Raw genomic sequence first — 23,758 nt, forward strand, 5'->3', positions numbered from 1 at the left:
AGAAGGGGGCACAGAGGGAGAGAGCAGCTCTGAGCCCATTAGGAAGGTTTTGCATTCAGTTCACCTGAATAAATGTGAAGTGTTTCAGACCACCCAAAGGTCTCTACTGAATAACATGCCCCTCACTGCTGTCACCATTTATTTCTGTTTTGGGGGTTCCTTGGCTTAGCAGCCACAGCTACATTATCTTTAGAGCCGTCCCATTACCCTAAGATTCCTTCTTCCACCTGCCCGGAGGAGCATGCCCAACCACTAAGGCACTGTGTAGGCAGCTTGTTTCAATCATCTTTCTCACCACTCAGCCTCTAATGATTAATTAACAAGTAGAAGAGCGGAGGACCCTGGTTCCCCTAACCCACCCGATACTTGAGCAAGAGCATTTCCTACTGGACACCAGGGTATGTCCCATCTCTGAATCTGCCCCGTGGGGCCATCATCCTTTCTCTTCTAGGAGACCACGTCTCTTCTTTGTTGCATTCTCACCACCAAAACTGTCAAGAACAGTGAAGGGTCTGCAAGCTAACAAGTTAGTTTGGCACAGTTTTGTGGGTACTGGCAGAAGACATGAGATTCCAGGGTCAGACACAAAGGACTTAATTACTTATAGAAGCAGTCAAAGTAGGGGTTTCCCTGGTGGCACAGTGGTTAAGAATCCACCTGCCAATGCAGGGGACACAGGTTTGAGCCCTAGCCCGGGAAGATCCCATATGCCATGGAGCGACTAACCCCATGTGCCACAACTACTGAGCCTGCGCTCTACAGCCCATGAGCCACAACTACTGAAGCCCACGTCCCACAACTACTGAAGCCCGCACACCTAGAGCCTGTGCTCCGCAGCAAGAGAAGCCACCACAATGAGAAGCCTGCACACCGCAACGAAGAGTAGCCCCTGCTTGCCGCAACTAGAGAAAGCCCATGCACAGCAACGAAGACCCAACCAACACAGCCAAAAATAAATTAATTAATTAATTAAAAAAGAAAAAAAAGAAACAGTCAAAGTACTATTTTCTTGTTTTGGTTTCCAAGCTCCAATTCCCACAGGACAATGTAAAGAGGGCCAGGTGACACCTGTACATGCAGAGGGTCACATTACAGGAGAGGAACCCTGAGCACAGGGAACCCAAATCTTTTATAGTGCCCATTGCTTCAGAAGGAGATGACCTTTATATTCCAAGGCTCTAAGCAAACCTGCCCTTTGTTCTGGAGGGAGACGTTATCTCTTCTCTATCTTCTCTATCATACAAACATCCTAGAAAAATATTCCAGAAAAAAGGCAGTCAGTATCTCTGTTCAGAAGACATACTGAAACATAAGCGACCTATAGAGAATTGTCTAATGCCCACTTGTAAACAGATAAAGTTAAATGATCTCCCCATTTGTTATTTACTGACAAATAGACCAGACCCTTGCATCAGTGGGTGAGGATATGCTTCCCTGATTACCTCTCAGTGGACCTGCTCCTATTTCTCTTTCTGACTCTTCTCAAGATTCTCTGTAAGGCTAAACTTATCTTCTATCTATCTCACAGGCCAGTGTTTCGTAACAACCATTAAATACAACAGTGATTTAACGGATTTCAGCAGAGTGAGGATGAATTAAAGATTTCTGAGTAGAGGGCTAGGATAGATAATCTGGATACCCATCTAAACTAGTGATTCTTGACTTTTCCTGTCTTCAGCTCACCAGAGATCCAGACATTAGAATCTACTTGTCAGAGGTTAAGGGGGGGAGGAGGGATGTCAATGGAGGAAAGCCAGATCTAAGCATTAATTGAACAACTCCAGACTTAAATCCTCATATTCATTACTCTGCTTGAGATAGTGTGAATACTGTAATTATGCCATAACCAGACATAACCATATCCAACTACTTTTAAGCACTTCAAAACTAAATACTTACAAATTATTCTCACCCTCCCTAATAGTAATGATATAAATTGATTCTCTAAAACTACCAGACTTTTATATATTACTTAGTACCTCTGGACTAGAAAACACTTCAAAAGTCTAATTCATACAATTTGGGGCCAAAAGTACTTACACATTTTTTTTAAATAGTAAAACATTCTGGGAGGTATGTTTACAAAATGTCTAATTTTTTAAATTAGCGATACTTTTATGTTGAGACACATGTTAAGATATACTTACTGCTTATCTGTCCACAGCAATCAATCCAGAAGTATAAATATTAGATCAACATTTAACCAACGAGAAAAAAAAAAAATACTGCTACATCAGCTGATTTTTCTCTCTTTGAATTTAATGAGTTTACATCAAAAAATTAGGTAGTCATTTTACATTTAAGGAATAAAAATCTTTTTAAAAAAAAAAGCAATACAAAGAGTGAGAGGATTTTAACCAAGTTTACATTTCTTTTTGCTATAGTTTTTAACAATTCATCTCATCATATTACAATGTGCAAATGCATTTGCAGCACCCATTACAATCATGACACTAAATTTAAGGAAGTACATTGTTACTAATGGCCCTCAGAGGAAACTGATTTACCTTCTATTAAAAACTCTACTATATATAAGCATTACATAATAATGCTACTTCACCACCATTTGTCACAAGAACCATCACCAAAGTTTTCTGGAAATGAGTCCACACACAAATTAAATATTTAAAAGGTGAAATGTTCCTTATTTTAACTTCAGCAAGATCTTTCTTTTTCATTGTTAAGAAACACTTTAATAGTTTTAAAGTAAAAGCTGTTAAGAGTTGAGTCCAGATAGCTAAAACTGTACTCCTGAGTTCAAACTTACAGATAAGTCTTTTGTAAATAGTTCTCAATAAAATATCCTCCCTCCCCAGCCCCCTGCCCCAAATCTTGAATTTTTTCTTACAAAACTTTGGTCAAGAGTAGAAATATATCCAGGCAGATATGTATGCCATATGATAGCAAGAACCGTAAAGCCCAACTAATGACTTTGGGTTTTAGAAATAGAAGGCAATTAAAATGTACTCAAAGTTACATTAAGAAAAGCTTTCACTGGGTAATATTGAAACAGTCACAAAGGTTAAGAAAATACTGATATCAAAGTACAAATGACTACAATGTTAAAATAGACAAAAACTACTATATAAGAGCCTCTTTTAAAATTAAAAATAAAGAACACAACACATGAGTCAGGATTGTTTTCCTGTTCTTCTCATAAATTTTAGTCTTTATATTCAGAGGGTCGGTTATGTTGACATCTAGTAGAGTTTCTTATGACATCTGATGAAGTCTCGTTCCAACTTCAGACAGTGGCTCTTCCCTAAAGAACCTCTTGATTTTGGTCACATCTTGGTCACTGTACAATTTCAAAGTAGTGCAGTATCGCCATGATGTGCTGAGGCATGAAGACATATCCTGTGTACAGTGCCATCCCCACGATGGAAACCAGCATGGAATCTGAGTTGTAGTTAAGGACACTTCATTTTACTTTTTCTCAGTTTATCCAAAACTAAATCCCCAAATGTTTTCAACAATTGTTCTATGTGGAAGTACCCATTCATTTAATGCTTTCTCATACCTACCAAGTATTTATAAAAAATAAATAACTAGGGCTTCCCTGGTGGCGCAGTGGTTGGGCGTCCGCCTGCCGATGCGGTGGACGCGGGTTCGTGCCCCGGTCCGGGAGGATCCCGCGTGCCGCGGAGCGGCTGGGCCCGTGAGCCATGGCCGCTGGGCCTGCGCGTCTGGATCCTGTGCTCCGCCACGGGAGAGGCCACAGCAGTGAGAGGCCCGCGTACCGCAAAAAAATAAATAAATAAATAAATAAATAACTATAATTATAGCCACTAACGTTAACTATGCCTGACACCATTCTGTTTTTTAAGCTTTGTCTTCACCGTCACCTTACATGGTGCGTACTATTATTCTCCCTATTATATTTCAAAACATCAGGCTGCTTAAAATGAAGCAGAGAAAGTGAATCTATTCAATCTAAGAAACAGAAATGTATAGGAATAAAATTGTACAGTATTTAATGACTGCAAAATGTTTACAAGCTAGAACAATAAGTCTTGTCTGATCCAAGAATTTTAGAATTATTTAAACTAGAATGTGGCTAAGATATTGGCTTTAGAGCCAAAGATAAGATCAATCATATACTAGTGACATAAACTGATAATAGCTGCTACTATCAAACATTTATTATTATTATTATCACTAAACTTTGCAACAACATCAAATAAAAGTCACCTTGATAACCTAAACCATAAACATTCTGCACTGTGGTCCGTTCTCCCCATTCCAAAAGGAATGTAAACTGTATAGGGGGCTTCCCTGGTGGCACAGTGGTTAAGAATCCACCTGCCAATGCAGGGGTCATGGGTTCGAGCCCTGGTCTGGGAAGATCCCACATGCCACGGAGCAACTAAGCCCATGCGCCACAACCACTGAGCCTGCACTCTAGAGCCCGTGAGCCACAACTTCATGCAGCATGAAGCCTGCATGCTGCAACTACTGAAGCCCGCGCGCCTAGAGCCTGTGCTTCACAACAAGAGAAGCCATAGCAATGAGAAGCCCTTGCACTGCAAAGAAGAGTAGCCCTGCTCCCCAGAACTAAAGAAAGCCCGCGCAGAGCAACAAAAACCCAACGCAGCCAAAAATAAATAAAAATAAATAAATTTATAAAAAATAAATAAACTGTATATATGCAAGTCAACAAGGAGCCCTCCTCTTGGGCCACACGAAATACTGCTAACAAAAATTATGTAAAGGGCTTCCCTGGTGGTGCAGTGGTTAAGAGTCCGCCTGCCGATGCAGGGGGACGCGGGTTCATGCCCCGGTCCGGGAAGATCCTGTGCTCCACAATGAGAGAGGCCACAACAGTGAGAGGCCCACGTATCACACACACACAAAAAAATTATGTAAAACCTGAGGGCTTTTTGCTTTGCAGAGTCATGCTAAGGGGAATAACTACTTCTGAACTGGGACTGTGTTTTATGCATTCATTCATTCATTCATTCATATTCTCTCTCTCCCCTCCTCCCCCACCTCCTGTCTTACATACCTTCAGCTCTACATACTAGTAGTTCTATAATACCTTACATACCTTTATGAGAATATAGGGTTTAAATAAACAATGTGCTTACTACCAGCTAATATTTGTATAACAGTTTAGTTGACAAACCTCTTTTATGTATTATCTTGCTTGACCTTTACGGTTTTCCTGTGAAATGTTTATTCACTAGTACTCATCAGAGACTGACAAAACAGAGGGGACTTGTCCAGGGTCACACAAGAAGCTGTCTTTAGAGCCACAGCTCAAACCTGACTCAGACCCTAAGTTCATTCCCCTCATCTGGCAAACATGGGTGAAAAGTCTCCCATAATAATTTTTTTTGAAATGAAATTAAAATCATAATGATTTGGGGACTTCCCTGGAGGTCCAGTAGTTAAGACTCCACGCTCCCAATGCAGGGGGCACAGGTTCGATCCCTGGTCAGGGAACTAGATCCCACATGCCACAACTAAAGACCTGGCACAGCCAAAAAAATAAATAATTTTTTTAAAAAAAAAAGATTCCCCCATGCTGCACAGCATGGCCTTAAAAAAAAAAATCATAATGATTTCATAGTGGGATTTTACAGTCTTCATGGGAGAGGTCAGCCTGCATTCAGTCTTAGCTTTTAAGCTAAGGTTGGTCAAGTGTGGGTCCCGAGGTGGGGAGGGCAAGTGCTTGCTGATTAACAACCATTATTTGGTGATTTACATTTTTCTGGGGGGTAGGAGGAGCAGCTGGGTAATGGGTAAGGGCGTTAGGAGGAAGGGCCTTGGTGACAGGGAGATGGCCACAGTGGACATTCTTAGTCCTTCAGTGTCCCTCACAGTGCCCAGAATAGTGACCGGGACAATTTGGACCCAGGGATATCCTGAAGCGGGATTTATGAAGAAGATGGACAGGACTTTGGAAATGGGTCACTGCATATGGCGGCAGAGGCCAGTGTCACATCTGCGGCGAAACCAGTGACCCTGTTGGGGGTACCTGGGTTGGTGCTGCTCTCCCTGTGAAGAACTTCACAAGAGGGAGGGTGTTTGCAGGAAGGAGATGTGCACTGGTAGAGATGCAGATGTCAGATGTGGGTAGTTCTCCCATTACCATTTTTTTTTTTTTTAGCCAAGTTGGGTCTTTGTTGCTGGGCGCCGGCTTTCTCTAGTTGCAGCGAGTAGGGGCTACTCTTTGTTATGGTGCGTGGGCTTCTTGTTGCGGAGCACGGGCTCTAGGTGTGTGGGCTTCAGTAGTTGTGGCTTGCAGGCTCCAGGGGCAGGCTCAGTAGTTGTGGCTCACGGGCCTAGCTGCTCCGCGGCATGTGGGAGCCTCCCGGACCGGGGCTCGAACCCGTGTCCCCTGCATTGGCAGGGAGACTCTCAACCACTGCGCCACCAGGGATGCCCTGTGACCATAATGTTGTTGACCTGACCCCACCTTCTATACTGCAGACAAATATTTCCTATGATACTGGACTTTTCCACCTATGACGGGCTTAAATTCACAGAGCCAAAACTGAACTCACTAACTTTCTCCAAAACTACTTCTTCCTATAAGTCCTATTTTTCCAACGATTTGAAAATAGTTGACACACTATCTGATATAACTATAGATTAACTATTTGCCTAGTCACTCAATCTAGAAATTGCTTTGATTCCTTCTCCCCAAATTCAAATTATTTAAGACTTCTCGGTTCTTTCCAACCACAACAAATGACTTTTATCTCATGTTCCCCTACCCTTATCAATGATAAATGATTGAGGTACTTATCATTCCTTACTTAATCACTTACAAGCTCCCACTTTAGGCCTCTGGCTATTTTCCATGTCTCTCTTTACTAGAGTTATCCTTTTAAAATGCATGCTTCCCAATGCCTCTAGGATAGCACTTGGAATTCTAAGCCAAGCATCAGAGGACCTTTCCAATCTAGCTCAAGCACCTGGTCTTAGGTTGGAGTGCAAGAAGTAGACAAGAATTGAGAGGCTGGAACAGGGATTCTTGTATAAGTTATTCTGAAGGGAGTTTTATCAGAAGGGGAGTGAGCAGAACAGAACAGAGCAGGGGGAAAAGCTGAGGAGGTTCAGGAGCTCAGCTCCCCAGGGCGCTCTGGAGCATGAATTGTACCACATGTTGGTGTTGCTTTGAGGCGACAGGCCTGATCTTTTGTATCCCTTAATCTGTCAATCACTGGCTGTAGATAGGCTGAGAAAAAACCACCTGGGCGAGACAGCTGCCTTGGCCAAGGGCAATAGTCTGGAGAAGGGGGAAGCTAGAAGGCAGTAGCAGACAACAATCCCAGCAGCGAGGGAGAAGTACATCAGCTGGCAAAGGGGATCAAGGTGGGGACCAAAAGCATCTACAGTTGACCCTTGAACAACATGGGTTTGAACTGCACAGGTCCACTTATACGTGGATTCTTTTCAATAAATACCTATTACAGCACTACACAATCCACAGTTGGTTGAATCTGCAGATGTGGAGCCACAGATACAGAGGGCCCGACCGTAAAAAGTTATACTCAGATTTTCAACTATGCAGGGGTCAGCACCCCTAACCCCTGCTTGTTCAAGGGTCAACTGTACCATGCTGCTTTTCCATCATACCTCCCAACACTCCAAATCAACCCCCAACAAACACACATCCTACTCATGCCATATTACACGAGTCTCCGAAAACAATGTTCTCTATTTTCATACTGCTCTGCCCTTGATTACGGCTTAATAATATGACTAAGGATAACAGCAGTGGCAGCTTTCATTTTGTCTAGTGTGCGCACGGCACTGTGTTAAGCCCTACAGTAATATCCCGAAATCAGAGTAAGCAATGGAGCCAATTCCAAACCAAGTCAAACTCCTAAAATGTGTTCTTAACCATTACACTATAATACCTTCCTATGTACGAAAAGTCCTATTCCTCCAAGTAAAACCTAAACATTCTTAGAGCTCAGCTAGTCATCTCCTCTCGTATGAGGCTCTCCCTAGCACTCATACTTTTTCTATACTTACCCCAACGTCCTGGCAGAATTAACTATTCCCTAATGCTCATCAAGTTCTTCACTCATATCACACAGAGCTTATCACCTGACATTACCTATTTGTAGATGTATTGATATTTATCTCATCCAGATTATTAACTCCTTGAACACAGGAACAATGTCTAATCATTTTTATATCTCCAACATCTAACGTAACACACATTTAATAAATATTTGATGAATAAAGGAATTGCTTAAGAAACATTATTTGACTCTAGATTCACTGTGGTGCTTTCTACGTATTCCACATATTACTGTGACCAACAAACTCTAAAGCAACTACAGCAAAGAAAACCAAAATCTGTTTCTAAGCAATACTATATTTTCAAGATGCTTTTTGGGTTTTTTAACAGCTTTTATGTAAGACTTACGAATGTATACACAAAGCAAATGAAATGGTATAGTAATAATCTTCAGGTCATTGGCTCAAATTCAAGTAAGAATTACTAAAAACAGCCATTTGAATGATTATATTACGTACTCTTTATGGCACTATAATTCTTCTATTTAGTATGGAGAATATATCAGTCAACATGCATAAATTAGCTTAACAGAGATTGCTCTACTATAAGACACGAACCTGAAACTTGGGCTCAATTTTGCGAACACTAAATTGTCAAACCTTTAATCTTTTATATGCATATAAAATCAGGACATCTTTCCAAGTGAAACAAGAACTTATCAAAACTTTTTTTTTTTCTTGGCCACTCCAAAGGAATGTAGGATCCTAGTTCCCCCACCGGGGATCCAATCTGTGCCCCCTGAAATGGAAGCACAGACTCTTAACCACTGGACCACCAGGGAAGTCCCCAGAACTTATCAAAACTTGAAAAGATGTTTTGCCTGGTTAAAATATTAGACATTAGAGTTCATGACTTTCTACAGCATTATGCTGTGATGCATACATGTGGAGTAATAACAAATAAATGGCAATTATATATGCTAAATTCAGGATAGTGGTTACTTAGTGGGGTGAAATGGGAAGAGGAAGAAAGGAGATCAGGTGAGAAGGGGCACAAAGGGTCTTCAAATGCATGTTTTTCTTCAGTAGTTGGTATGGGCACACTTTCATTATATTATTCTTTATGGGTTTTTTATTGTATGCCTGAATAGTTAATAAGTCTTACTTATTTTTTTAATAAGTAAGAACTGTAAAGGAAAATGGAACTGCATATAGTAGTAGACTAAAAACTGTTTTATTTGAAGGATCTTTTTCCCTGGCAAAGTTTGGGTTAGGCATCACTTGAACCTAATTTGCTACTAGGAAATAAACAGAAAATCTTAGCTCTCAGAAACAGAATAAACAACTCTCAATTCTGACCAAGAAAACGGAAAATTACCAAAAGTCACTTGCACCTAGATGCAAATGTCAATTATTAGCTACTCAAAATAATAACAATAATAACATTAAACCTAACCTTTTACCCAAAGCCACTTATTAAATTTAACTTTTAATTCTATTTCCCTCAAAAAAAAGTCTCTGTATTCTAATCCCACTTCTCCTAAGTATTTCCAGAATCACAATAATTAAATAAGCCTCTAAAAGTAAGTTTTCTATGTAATTAAATTTCAAAATTATTCCCCCAAATTATCCTAAAGCTCTCAACCATAAGAGAATATTTTTTACTGAAGTACAGTTGATCTACAATGTTTCAGGTGTACAGCAAAGTGATTCAGATATATATATATTCTTTTGTAGATTCTTTTCCATTATAGGTTATTACAAGATATTGATTATAGTTCCCTGTGCTACACAACAGGTCCTTGTTGTTGATCTGTTAATCCCAAACTCCCAATTAATCCCTCCCCCCCAAATAAGAGACTATTTAAAACTGACTTAACTATACAGTGAAACTCATATTAAATGAACAAGTAAACAATGGGACCATGAGGAATTTCTACTAGCCTTAATAATCACCTTGCAAAACATGCAAAACAGTGCCTTTTAATAAGTAACCTTCTACAAATGCAATTTAAGCAATTTTAGCCATGTAGCTGAAATAGCTCCAATACACTGAGTTGAATACTCCCTGAGATTATGCTTGGCACCATTCCAAAGGGCAGTTTTATTGTGACATTTGCAAGGTTGGGGAACTTGTGACCTTCGTCTTCTTAGAAATGTTCTCACAAACAGACCTAAACATACACCATTTAGAATATAACAGCTATTATTTGCTATCTGGGTACTTGAGTGGATTTCTCAATCCACTGCGTTCTTTAACACACCTCTCAAAGTTTAAAGTATCCTTGACACACTGTGAAGTACAAGAAATGGATACTGGAATCACCATGGCACTGGAAGAGAACCTAGGTTTGAGCTGCAATTCTGCCAATCCCTGGTTGTGTCAAAAACTCTGATCACTAGTCTCCTTATCTGTGGTTTGGGGACACACAACACCTACCTTTCAGGGTTGATATAAAAATTTGGAATCAAATCTATTCTGCAACAAAAGGTAATATAATCTTTATTGAAATTATTGCTTGAGGGCTTGGGCACTTAACATTATGACTCAGACCTCTGTTTGCAAATTGCCCAAGGTCACCCTGCTATTAACTTGTTATTTATAGTATAATCCTAAGGCATCACAACCTCTCTGGACCTGAGTTTCTTCTCCATAAAATGAAATCCCTTCCTGGATTAATGTTAGGATCCCACTTGCTTGGAGATTTAAGCACCAGTTCTCAATCATCCTTAATGTAATCTTCTCTTTGAGACACTGAGGCGCGCACACACGCAAACACAGAAAATGTAAATATTCAGTGTTATATAATACACACATATTGGAAGGTAATACACAAAGTGATAGAGTAATCTTTCCATTTACCAAGCCCTTACTGCTGTTTGTATAAGTATCAGCAGCTGTACCAAGATTAATCACGTTTATGTTTTAGAGGGGGAACCATGATTCAAGAAATATAGAATAAAGCTAGTGAAATCCAGACTATAACAAACCAAAAACCTCAAAAATTAAAAAATATGTCTTTTCTGTTTTGTGTGTATGTAACTGTCTCTACCACTGAATTTTAAGTGCTTGAGAGTGAACGCCTCGGCTGCTCTTTGCTTCCGGTCGTAGTGCATTGTTAGACAAAGCAGGCACTTCATCAACCATTCAAGAACTGAGCAGATAATGTGCCAGGATTGTGCAGGCACCGCTGAAAATTGTTTGTTCAAGGCCTGAGTGAACAATCAGAGGTTATTTATAACCTGGACATAACATAAATATTTTATGGGTCCAATGGATTAAAAAGCAAATAGATGTGAAACCATATATCTGTGTGCTGTTTGCTGTTTTCTTTAACAGGGATCCCCAGCTAATCATGAGCTGATAAGTTCCCAGTTAGGCAGGAAAAAAATGAAATAAAGATTTTTTTGCCCATACAAGGGATTGGCCATCCCCAGTCCTTTTCCCAGCAACTTTAAAAAAAAAGGAAATGCTTTAAAGTTAAATACAGTACATCAGAAGTAAGACCACGGTAACTAACATCTCCTGCCCTAACCAGTAACCCCGTACTATCGCCGCCTACCTTAGCAACCTATTCGCAAGACTTTGCAGAAACCAAAAGTAGCTCCTCATTGGGAAAAGGGCAGGGGCCTTTGTTCCAGTGGGTATGATTTATTCCTCTTCACTAGTCTAATTTCAATGTTTTCAGTCTCTGATGTCCCTGGTCACATTAAAAAACAAAGCTAAAATGTCATCTAAAACAATCCAATCTTCTATTAGTCAAATTCCTTTTGTAAAACTAACTCTAAAAAGCTACTTTTATCCTCAGAAATATTCAAAAGTTTTGATAAATTTAATTTTTTTAAGAAACCATCTTAATGAAAAAAGAAAACAAAGTATCTGACAAAGTATTACCATAGGCTGTTTGGTGAAAAGCCATCAAAGCTCTAAGGGAAAGCAGGGGTCAGCTGCTGAAAGATGCTCCAAAAAGGACTCTTTCTTATTACTGCAGGTTTTGTCCCTTGACCTCAAAAAACTAGAGACCATCACCAATAATAAGGGACTTCCTTACTTCCTGGTGGTACTTCCCTGGTGGTCCAGTGGTTAGGACTCCGTGCTTTCACTGCCGAGGGCACGGGTTCAGTCCCTGGTTGGGGAACTAAGATCCCGCAAGCGGCGTGGCACGGCCAAAAATTAAAAAAAAAAAAAAAGAAAGAAAGCTTATTTTTACCAAATATATCACTTTTGATGCTTTCCTAGTTGCCATAAATGAAAGCAAGTAGAAGATAATAATATGGTTATAGTCCTGTGTAAGTCAGCCAATTTGATATTCTTGCGCCATAGTAAAGGATATCACATCAGTATCAGAGGTTACTGTTGGCAAGCAAAACCCATTCTCTGAGCTTTCTGTAGTGTTGGTCATACTTAAGTATGGAAATTGATTTTAGAACAACTTGATGATGAACTCTTTAAAAACTAAACAAACAAAAAAGCCTGCTGCTGAAACCAGCAATGATCATGTTCAACTCTGAGCTGAAATCCTAGAAATGGTTTGTAGCTCTGAACCCAGAGACACCAAGGCTATGTATCGCTATATGTCTTTATAATTAGAGCTTCTATTAATCACATGAAGATCTGAAGTCCCAGGGTCAAGGGGGAAAAATTACCTGTCTGCTCTAAAATATAATCTGTTCTGATATAACACATTTCTGGAACATCAATTAACCCATATGTGACTAGGATATCACAGGAGCTGCATGGTTTCATATGGGATTTTTTGTAAATTAGGGGAGCCAGATTAGTGAGGAAAGAATTATAATCTTCAGCAAGAAACATCCCTCAGCTCAGCAGCTGCAGTCCTTTTAGCTCTATTTTAAGAAAATTAAAAATTAGCATCTGTACCTGGGCTCCCTCTCCAGAAAGGTACACCTCCAGGCTAGCACAGCTCCCAACTAATGGAAGGATTGCACTGCCTCCTGCATCTCCTCAACGGCAGCCCACACCATCTCCATCACTTCAGCAGTTCCAGTCAACTCTGTCCATGCATTTTTAATGCCCCTGGGGCAGCGCCCAGCCTGTCTGCCCAGGTTATCCAAGTTGTCCCCCAAGATGCCAATCATTGTTTTCATTAGCACCTGCTTACGAAGTTGCATAGATTTTGAGGGGCTAATGATATTTTCCCATAAACTCTTTTATTTGAGAATTTTTCAGGAACGCATACAACATATGATGGCCAAAATTCTTGTATTAGTAGTAATTCTACTTTTCATAACTATTGATCATAAATACAATACTGTCTATCATTCCATAACTACTATTTTTTTTATTATTATTGTTTCTGGCTGCATTGGGTCTTTGTTGCTGTGCGCAGGCTTTTCTCTGGTTGCAGCGAACAGGGGCTACTTTTCGTTGCGGTGAGTGTGCTTCTCATTCTGCTGGCTTCTCTTGTTGTGGAGCACGGGCTCTAGGAGTATGGGCTTCAGTAGTTGTGGCACCTGGGCTCAGTAGTTGTGGCTTGCGGGCTCTACAGCGCAGGCTCAGCAGTTGTGGCGCACAGGCTTAGTTGCTCTGCAGCATGTGGGATCTTCCCGAAACAGGGATTGAACCTGCGTCCCCTGCACTGGCAGGTGGACTCTCAACCACTGCACCACGAGAGAAGCCCCCATAACTACTGTTTTTTAAGCATTCCAATTCATGAAAAGTATATATCCTCTCTTAAGTAGATCTTTTAGAACATAGAGTTTTAATTATTAAAATTGAGCACTGGGGTTTTTTTTAATCTAAAGAATTTACCTTCAACTTCCCTGTGGCGCAGTAGTTAAGAATCCGCCTGCCAATGCAGGGGACACGGGTTCAAGCCCTGGTCCGGGTAGATCCCACATGCCCCAGAGCAACTAAGCTCCTGCGCCACAACTACTGAGCCTGTGCTCTAGAGCCCATGAGCCACAACTACTGAGTCCACGCACCACAACTACTGAAGCCCAGGCGCCTAGAGCCCGTGCTCCGCAACGAGAGGCCACCGCGATGAGAAGCCTGTACACAACGAAGTGTAACCCCGCATTCTACAAATAGAGAAAGCCCATGCACATCAACGATGACCCAACCCCAACGTAGCCAAAAAAAAAAGAATTTATCTTATCCTTGTTCCTAAGCACCACAAATGTTACAACAATCAAACCCTGAACCGGGGTGTGGGGTGGAGGAGGTCACAAGGTCTTTAAGAATATGAAGCAGTGGAGACAGGATCCACATTCAGCTCTACTGAAAAATCACTGGTATCACATGCAGAAACACTGTAGATCATCTGTATGTGCTTTGTCCCCACTGCCATCAACCTCCCATGACTTTCCCTGACATCCTAGTACAGATCACCTAGTTCTTGTGTAGCATAGTTTTTCTCTTCCACCTTTCCTGAAAGAAAAGAACTTTTTCCTACTAAAGAAAAAGTTATAATATCCTAAGGAGTACAGACAAGGGATAGTCTGACATTCTCACACAGCCAGCCAAATATCCAGGCAGTGTCAAACAGGCTAGAGCAGCTGTTTTCAAACTAAAGCACAGGAGCCCTGGAGGAACAAGACTTTTCAGAGGATTAGAATCCGTTAAGGGGAATCAGTTTACAAATCTTCAGCTTCCAGTGTACTCTCTCCTCAAGCTGATCTGAGAACTGTGATCTGCTAGTTCTCCTTCCCATCCCCCCACCCTTACAACTTCACTTCTCTCACTTTACTTCCAGAATCTTACAATTACGCATTTCCCCAGGGTATAAAAGAAACTCTGGGACAGCAAACAAAGGAATAGTAACTAACTTACATTGTACTTTATTTCGTTCAGGTAACAGACTCCTGGCACAGCTCCAAACCTCACCTATCTATCTAATCATGTGAATTTGGAAATGAGACACCTTTGCAATCTGGGCCCAGCAAAATGCCTCCAGCAAGGAGGATGGTGAGAGGGGCCGTTCTGCCATCACTGAGGTAGTGACCAGAGAATCCACTGTCAACATTCACGAGAGCACCCATGGAGTGGGTTTCAAGAGGCATGCCCCTCAGGCACTGAAAGAGATCCAGAAATCTGCCATGAAGGAGACAGGAACTCCAGATGTGCACAGTGACAACAGTTTCAACAAAGCTGTCTCGGCCAAAGGGTTATGGAATGTCCCCTACTGTATCCACGTGTGGTTGTGCGGTTGTCCAGAAAGCATGAAGCTGAAGATTCACCAAACAAGCTCTATACGTTGGTTACCTAAGTACCTGTCACCACTTTGAAAAACCTATAGTCAATGTGGATGAGAACTAACCACTGACTGTCAAATAAAGTTATAAAACAGCAACAACAAAAAAGTGAGACAGGACTGAAGGTGTTTACATAACAATTATTTGAACAGAAAAATGACACTGAGCTTTTTCTGACAGAAATTAAGACTGATTTTGCCTATTTGGCTTCACAGTGAGGACCAGCTTTGCCAATCAGGTCATGTGATGAATGTGTTCTACGAATTGTATAAGAAAAAAATTATAGTTTTAAGGTTTTAGCAAAAACACAATAATTTTTAAAAAGCAAAAAATTAAATCTTTTGTAATTATCTAAATTCACTATGAAAGATTTCAGATGTCAAATGAGTGAGAGGATACACAGTATGTGCTTTTTGTTCTTTTAGGGAATGCACAAATGAAAAGTCTGAATACCACTGCGCTGGAGGGTTGGAAGTATTAATTTATCAGTTACAGAGACCTCCCTGGCGGTCCAGTGGTTACGACTCCACGCTTCCACTGCACAGGGCTCCGGTTTGATCCCTGGTCGGGGAACTAAGTAAGATTCCGCACGCTGCACAACTCAGCTACAAAAAAAAATTTTTTTAATTAAAAATAAAATAATTTATCAGTTACAATTATTCCTAGCTCAGCTTTCCTCATTTAGCCCTCCCTGGTAATGGAAAACTGCATTCATTTCTACAAAAGGAAGATCAAATGAAACGGCATAGGGCGTCCCTGTTGGCGCAGTGGTTAAGAATCCGCCTGCCAATGCAGGGGACACGGGTTCAAGCCCTGCTCCGGGAAGATCCCACATGCCGCAGAGCAACTAAGCCCAAGCGCCACAACTACTGAGCCTGCCCTCTAGAGCCCGCGAGCCACAACTACTGAGCCCGAGTGCCACAACTACTGAAGCCCACACACCTACAGCCCATGCTCCGCAATAAGAGAAGCCACCACAATGAGAAGCCTGCACACCGCAATGAAGAGTAGCCCCTGCTCGCCCCCCACCCCCGCCGTCTATGCGCAAAGACACAATGCAGCCAAAAATAAATAAATAAATAAACTTATAAAAGATAAATAAATAAAATAAACTGTCAAACATGTTAATTACTCTAGTATATTGACAGGTGAAGAAAAATCCTTCTCAATTCTAGCTTTAAGCATTTGAGGATACAGCGAAAATCTGAGAAAATAACTTAGTCGCTACTGAAAAGAACATACAGCTTAAAATGTAGCGCTGGGGAGGGGGAGGGGCAACATAGGGGTAGGGGAGTGGGAGATACAAACTATTGGGTGTAAGACAGGCTCAAGGATGTATTGTACAATGCAGGGAATATAGCCAATATTTTGTAACAACTGTAAATGGAAAGTAATCTTTAAAGTTGTATAAATTTTTTTTAATGTTTAATTTTAAAAAAAGGAATGCTTTTTTTCATTATCATTCAAAGCCTATCTCAATCCAAAATATCTACCTTTGCTTCTACCCTTGCCTCCTCCAGCCACCCTTAATTTATTCCAAATCCTGCAACCAAAGTAAACCTTTTCAAACTTAAAAAGCCAGATTGGATCACTCCTCTATCAAACCTTCCAAGAGTACCTTTTTTTTTTATTATTAATTTGTTTATTTATTTATGGCTGCATTGGGTCTTCGTTGCTGCATGCAGGCTTCCTCTAGTTGCAGCGAGCGGGGGCTACTCCTCATGGCGTTGTTCGGGCTCAGTAGTTGTGGCTTGTGGGTTCTAGATCGCAGGCTCAGTAGTTGTGGCACACAGGCTTAGTTGCTCCACGGCATGTGGGATCCTCCCAGACCAAGGCTCGAACCCGTGTCCCCTGCACTGGCAGGCAGGTTCCCAACCACTGCGCCACCAGGGAAGCCCAAGAGTACCCTTTTTTACCAAAATTAAAGTCCTTACCAGGACCTCCAAAGAGTCTGACCTCATCGCCTAGGACTCTCCCGCACACTCACTCTTCACTAGCCATACCTGCCTCATCCATGGCCTTCATCCATGCCAGGCAGGCTCTGGACTCAGGGACTTTGCAATGGCTAGTCCCTCTGCCAGCTCTGCTCTTCCCTCAGATTTCTACCCTGCTAACTCCCTCACCTCCTTTATCTTTCTACTCAAATATGCTTTTGCAATGAAGCCTCTCCTGATATCCTCTTTAAAAACAGTAACTCCATCCCATCCACACATTTCTTATCCCCCTGACCTACATTTCTGCTTTCCATAATGCTTACCACCTAACATACTATATATTTCACTTTTTTTTTTTTTGGTAACACCTCACTGCCTGCAGGATCTTAGTTCCCTGACCAGGGATCAGACCCATGCCCCCTGCAGTGGAAGCACAGAGTCCTAACCCCTGGACTGCCAGGGAATTCCCACTATATATTTCACTCATTATCAAAGTTTCCCAAGGACAGGGATCTCTGTCTCATGTGCTCACTGATACATCACAAGCATCTAGGCCAGCATCTGGCACAAGGTACGCACAGAAGTGTCTGTTCAATTAAAAAACAGTCTCAACTTGCTTTTTCAACTTTACTTCCCACCCACTCTGCCTTAAAGAATCCCTGCTCCAGCCAAGTCAGCCTGGTATACTCACCATCCCAACACATCTCTGCACCCCAGGCCACACCTTCTCCCCACCTAGGAGAAAATAAAGCAAAGAACTCAAATACCTCCCTGAAAGTTCTCTGAGTCCACCATGCTCTTCCTGCCCTGCATCCCAAAGCACTCACTGCCCAGCTCTTTCAGCGGAATAACAAGGGGTGGGGCAGGGATCTACCTGAGAACATGTGTCGATTCTAATTTTTCCTGAACTTGGATCTAATTTCCTTGAAGAAATGAAGTCCATCTTCTTGGAAACTTAGAACAGAACTCAGGATGTTTAAAATTTTTTTAATTAAAATAAATTTTAAAACCCTGTTCCTAGGATTTTTTTTTCCCATTCAAAATGAAAAGAGCTTTGAGTCTCATGGGGAAAGGAAAAATGTATATTCCTGTGGTTTATTTTCCTACTTTATTAAATACGGTTAGTCCCCTTCAGTTCTACCATCTCCCACCTCCTCTCCCTTCTCCAGTGAGTAATTCTTCTTGTCTGTTCACTCAGTGCCAGCCCCTGGATGCCAGCTGTTGTACTATACTACTGTACTTTTCAAGGTACTGTATTGTAAGATTAAAAATGTTGTCTTTATTTTTTGTATTTGTTTTCTATTACAGTACAGTACTATGTAGCCAATTGTGTTAGTTGGGTACCTAGGCTAACTTTGTTGGACTTAACGAACAAATTGGACTTAACCGAAGGCGCTCTCGGAACTCGTCTGTATGTAGGGGACTTATTGTATTTAAATGTCAGTGAGAAAACTGTTACTGGATTTGAGTGACTCTACTCAAAAGGTATGAGCACCTCCCTTCATCTCCAGAACTCTCACTCCATGCCTAGGAGGCCCTACGGGAACAGATATGACCTCCTTTCCTACTACTCACCCCCACTAACTCTACCGCAGACACACCAGCCACTCAGCTATCCCAGAAACAAGCCAGATACACTGGTGCTTCAGGGCATTCCTAGTTACTGTTCCTTCTGCCTGGAATGCTCGATCCTCTGGAATTTTTCCCCTGCTTAAATCTTTCTAAATGTCCCCTCCCTGACCACTCTAACTAAAAATCAAAGAACATGGACTCTTTCTTAGTTCCTATCCTCCTCTCCATTTTATTTTTCCCCATAACAGCTATAACAGTCTAATAATCTAATTTTTTACTTATTTATCTAGTGGGATTAGAATAAATATTTTTATCTGTTTTATTCACAGGTAAATCCCTACTATCTAGAATAGTATCTGGCAATTGGAAAGTATACAATACTTGTGGAATACAGAACTCAGCGAATGTACATGTTTTATAAATGAGTAGACAGAGCAATGCAAATTTTGTTAACATCTCCAAAATAAATCAAAGAAGTTCTTTCAATCTATAGCCTTTTCTACTTCTTTAAGTTTGAATTCTCTAGAAGAACTGAATGTCGTTCATCAGGAACAGTCAAGTTCCAAAGCTACTCTAAAAGTGGCTTAAAATCAGTACTTCTGCAATTTCTTTGAAATGACAAATCAACATATAAACAAATGTTTGTCATTAAAAAAAAATGTTTGTCAAGCATTATTTGTGTGCCCAGCACTGTGGTTGAAAAAAAAAAAACTCTTTCCTTGAAGAGACATGGACTGTCTTTCGGGGGAATCTAATTCTAAACATAAACCAAAAAAACTGCCTGCATTTTGCTTAAAATAAATACAAATATAAAATGTCATGGAAACATAAGAAGCCATTACAGAATAAACCTTTGTTTTCTTAATTAAAAGAACAACGCTAAAATAACTTTTACTTATGCTTCCAATTATTTTAACAAAGATTTAAAATTTTCTAGCTCCCCTCAACAGCATGATTACAATGTTACCCAGTAAGGCACTACAGGGAGTGTCTCACTGGTTACAAAACATGTCTTGGTTACAAAACCTGGTCTCTTCCTTTCCCACTGATGGCTGCCAATAGGGAAAGGGGACTTTCGAAACATGTTAAAACTTCCCCTCCAGAGGTAGATGTCAACAGGTCCCAGCAGGTCTCTTTCAGGTTGGTTGCAAATCTCACTAGTGTGTGTGGTTTTTTTTTAATGAAATCATGCGGTCCCATAAACCAATGAGAAGTCAAATGCTTCAAAGGCAAAAACCCACAGAGGTACTACATATCATTTCATAATTTATTCATCATTTATTTCTCCATCCCCCCCCAAGAAAAACACGGAGGTATTTATGACACTATTACTATTGCAATATAATACAGAAAAACCTTAACACCACTGACACCATAGCATTTATCTATGTGCCAACAAAAACCTTTAAGAGTAAAATTAGAGTGTGGACTCTGGGGCACTACATTCAACTTCTGATTTAAAGAGTTTCAGTTTAGCACAACATTGTTTATGTTTAAATTCACTTTTTAATAACTTTAACTGAGTCAAGAGGTGGTATATATTTTAGTATACATTTTACAAGGATGACCTCATGAGCTCCAACCTATAGAACTTAGAGTGAAACTAAACTGCAGCTACAAGTAAATGGTGCAGGAAATTAGGGCATACTTTACATTCAGACTTTAAATCCAAACTCTGCATTCTGCTTCTTAAACTCCAGGTTTGGAAAGAAATGCCAACAATAATAAAACTAAATTTCCTTGTAAAGCAGCTAAGATGCCTCAAAGTGTTGAGACAAAAGACTCAGCTTTGAGTACAATCCTATGCTATTTGTTCAATCCTATTTGTTCAAGACAAATAAACACACTTATTAAGGCTTGGAATGAAATTACCTCAGTCACTCTACCACGTATTTGCAAAGTTGTTCTGAAGCTACTCCAAACTAAACCACACTGAAGACGAGAGGCCCTGTATGAAGCAAGCATGCTGTATAAAATATGTTTCATATTGGCCCTCAAGTTTTTTAAAAAAGTTATCTCTCATTAGTATTTATTCTGCAAGAATAATATCAAGGGATGTCAACATAGACAAATGAAGACAGACTTCAGGAAGCCTCTCTTCACAACCTTGAGTTATTGAGCTTATGAAAGTTAGATGAGTTAAGATACAGGCAAAGCGCTTAGCACAGTTGTTTGGCTGGTAGTAAATGCTCTATAGTCGTTAACGAGTAAGTTATTAGCCATCTACGAAAACACAGCTTCAAACTCTATCTACAACTAACCACATATTCCTTTTCGGGCTCGACTGTTACGGACTGTGCAAACATCAAATTAATGAGTAGAACAGACTTTTTAAACCATCTTGAAGACCAAAAAGGGATGATTAACGAACTGCTTTCAAAAACTGTATTGGGATGCCATGAGCACACATTCACAACCTGACTTAAAAGCCGATAAACTGGTTAGCATTCTTATTAGGACCAAAGCCAGCTAAATCAGGGACAGCTAAAGGTCAAAAGCGTCCAAGCCGGGAGCGATTTGCTCCACTTACACGGTCCCTGCCTCCCACGGGAACAGGAGATTGAATCAAAGGCTGGCACGGCCGAAGTGCAGGCGAGGGCACACCAGGTAGACATCGCCCTAGGGGATCTCCTCCAGCAATAAAGGCGCTTCTACCTCGCTCCAGTGACTCACCGGCGACCTCAGATCTCAAAAGAGTTCTCGTCCCCCACCCCCCAACCGCGGGAGCGCCACCCTCGGCCCCGAGACCTCGGTCCCGCATGCCCGCCGCGAAGAGGCGAGTCTGCGCGCGCAGTTCCCGCGGGGCCGCCTCTCCGCCCTCCCGCCGCCCCGCGCCCGCCAGGCCCTGGGCCCGGGAGGATGCCGCCCGGGCCCCCGCGCCCCGACCCGGCCCCGCGCCCGCGGCCCGGGCAGGATACTGAACACAGTCCGCTCCCAGGGCTCCAGCATGTAGAGCGCCGTGACCAGCAGGTACTGGTAGTAGAACCAGGACATCTGTTTCCAGGCCCGCGCCAGCGCCATCCCTGCCACGCGCCTCCCGCGTTGCAGCCAAACGTCAGTCTGTCCGGCCGGCCTCCCGTTCGCGTCCTAGAGCCCCTGGCCGCCAGGCCCGCCTGCCCCGTGCCCATTGGCCGGCCCGGCCCGGAGCGTCACCCGTGAGCACGCCCAGCCCCGCGCGCTCCCGGGCAGCCGGCCGCGAGCCCCGCCCGGCCGGCGTTTATTGGCCAGGCCTCGGCCTCGCGCCGCGCCCGCTCCCTTCCCGCTGTTCCCCCTCACGGGGCTGCGCCCACGCGAGCCCGAGAACTGTCCCCGCGAGAGTGCCCCGCCCGGCCCCGCCTCGCCCGGCAGTTGGTTGGGGGGCGGTAGTGCCCGCTGGGGTCCTGCCGCGGGGGTCGCCCGTGGCTCCCTTACGCGGTGGGTCCCCCGAGTCGGGCCCAGAAACGCCAGTCGAAGAAATATTTGTGGAATACCAGTGACGCCTTAGGCGTCCTCCTGGGCTGGGGGATTACAGGGTGAATAGGAGCATATTAGGATCCTTACCTCTTGCAGTTTACGATCTAGGGGAGGAGACAGGCATTCACAAATGCCAGAAAAGCTGTGATCGGTGCAGAGGGGGAGAGTAAGGTGCTCGGAGAGGGTGGGGAGGCGAGCATCGCCCAGTCAAGCAGCTCAGGAAAGGCATCTGTGAAGAAGTGATGCACACACTGCCCTCTTCCTCCTTCCCCACCCACACGCGGGCTCACACACACAAAAGCACACCCACATAAACCAACATACCCCGTGCACTCCTTAACCTAAAGACAAGAGAGAGATTACCATAAATATGTCCATCTGCCCACCTCTCTTAGTGGCCGAAAGGTGCCGTGTAGGTCAAGACCGGGAGAAGGACGCGGATCTGGTCGGTTCTGCAGATGACAGACTGCTTGAGATCCGTCTGTGGGACAGATACCTCCTGGAGATGCACTCTTAAAAGTCCAGATTTTCCCACTGGCAAATGGGCCAGCAACATTGCACTCACCTTCAGGAATGAAGATGCACGATTAGCGTGTGAAATGACACAATTAATGGCCTGCTATTTAAATGTTAAACGGTTTCTAGGTTAAGTAGCCTTCTGCTTAAACTTTAAAACTTTGATGGTTGATCACTATTTATTTATTTAGAAATATCAAGTACTGTTCATGAGCAAAACATTGGGGATAGAAAGCCAGATAGACTGAGATCTTCCTTCATAACATACCCAGTCTACCAGGGAAGAGAAGCAAGTTAACTGATTATAGTGAGATGCGGTAAAGGGTATTTTTATGTTATGTGTAGGATGCCTTGATAGCCCAGAGAAAATCAGATTAGGGTTGTAAAAGTCTTCTGGGAAATGGTGCTTGAGCTGAGTATTGAAGGAAAAGCAGAAATGGCAGAATGAATGGGGTTAGGGTGGGGAGTATATTATGGAATATATGGAACCCCTATATGAAGGCCTGGTGCTTTTAAAGAGCTGGAAGAATTTCACGTGGCTAAAGCAAAAAGAATGTGTAGGCAGCAGCAAGAGATGGGGCTAGATAGTAACCAGGGACCATATCCTGAAGGACCTTGTGTGAGGAGCTAAGGAATTTTTAACTTACTGTCCAAAAGTTAAAAGAGCCAATGGCTTGGACTTCTCTGGTGGCACAGTGGTTAAGAATCTGCCTACCAATGCAGGGGACACAGGTTCGAGCCATGGTCCAGGAAGAGCCCACATGCCGCAGAGCAACTAAGCCCGTGCGCCACAACTACTGAGCCTGCGCTCTAGAGCCCGTGCCCTGCAACAAGAGAAGGCACCGCAGTGAGAAGACCACACACCACAACAGAGTAGCCCCCGCTCACTGCAACTAGAGAAAGCCTGTGCGCAGCAACAAAGACCCAATGCAGCCAAAATAAATAAAGTAATAAATAAATAAATTTATTTTTTTAAAAAAGAGCCAACGTCTTGATAAGATTCGCTTTTTGGACAAGACATGGGAGTGAGCAATAGCTTGGAGGAAAAGAGGATCCAGCTGGAGACCTTACAGAGGTAGAAACTGTAA

At 42.3% G+C, this 23,758-nt stretch overlaps 1 protein-coding gene across 5 annotated transcripts; it reads right to left on the reverse strand.

Annotated features, from left to right (window-relative positions):
- Positions 1 to 2,238: 2,238 nt before the first annotated feature.
- SPTSSA (serine palmitoyltransferase small subunit A) lies at positions 2,239 to 21,773 on the reverse strand. 5 transcript variants are annotated; one of them, XR_004348679.1, is made up of 5 exons: positions 21,232 to 21,603; positions 20,574 to 20,649; positions 17,821 to 17,864; positions 15,595 to 15,800; positions 3,274 to 3,399 (listed from the first exon to the last, which is right to left on the reverse strand). XR_004348679.1 is itself a non-coding variant. In XM_032624368.1 (2 exons), exons 1-2 carry the CDS (start codon positions 21,720 to 21,722, stop codon positions 3,296 to 3,298), a joined length of 207 nt encoding a protein of 68 aa, XP_032480259.1. In that variant the 5' UTR covers positions 21,723 to 21,773; the 3' UTR covers positions 2,239 to 3,295. The 5 variants fall into 5 exon arrangements, 1 of the variants encoding a protein (XP_032480259.1); XR_004348677.1 differs by lacking the exon at positions 20,574 to 20,649; XR_004348676.1 differs by having other exon boundaries at positions 20,574 to 21,603.
- Positions 21,774 to 23,758: the final 1,985 nt, after the last annotated feature.

Source organism: Phocoena sinus, chromosome 2 (assembly GCF_008692025.1).
Source record: "Phocoena sinus isolate mPhoSin1 chromosome 2, mPhoSin1.pri, whole genome shotgun sequence".
NCBI classification, from domain to species: domain Eukaryota; kingdom Metazoa; phylum Chordata; class Mammalia; order Artiodactyla; family Phocoenidae; genus Phocoena; species Phocoena sinus.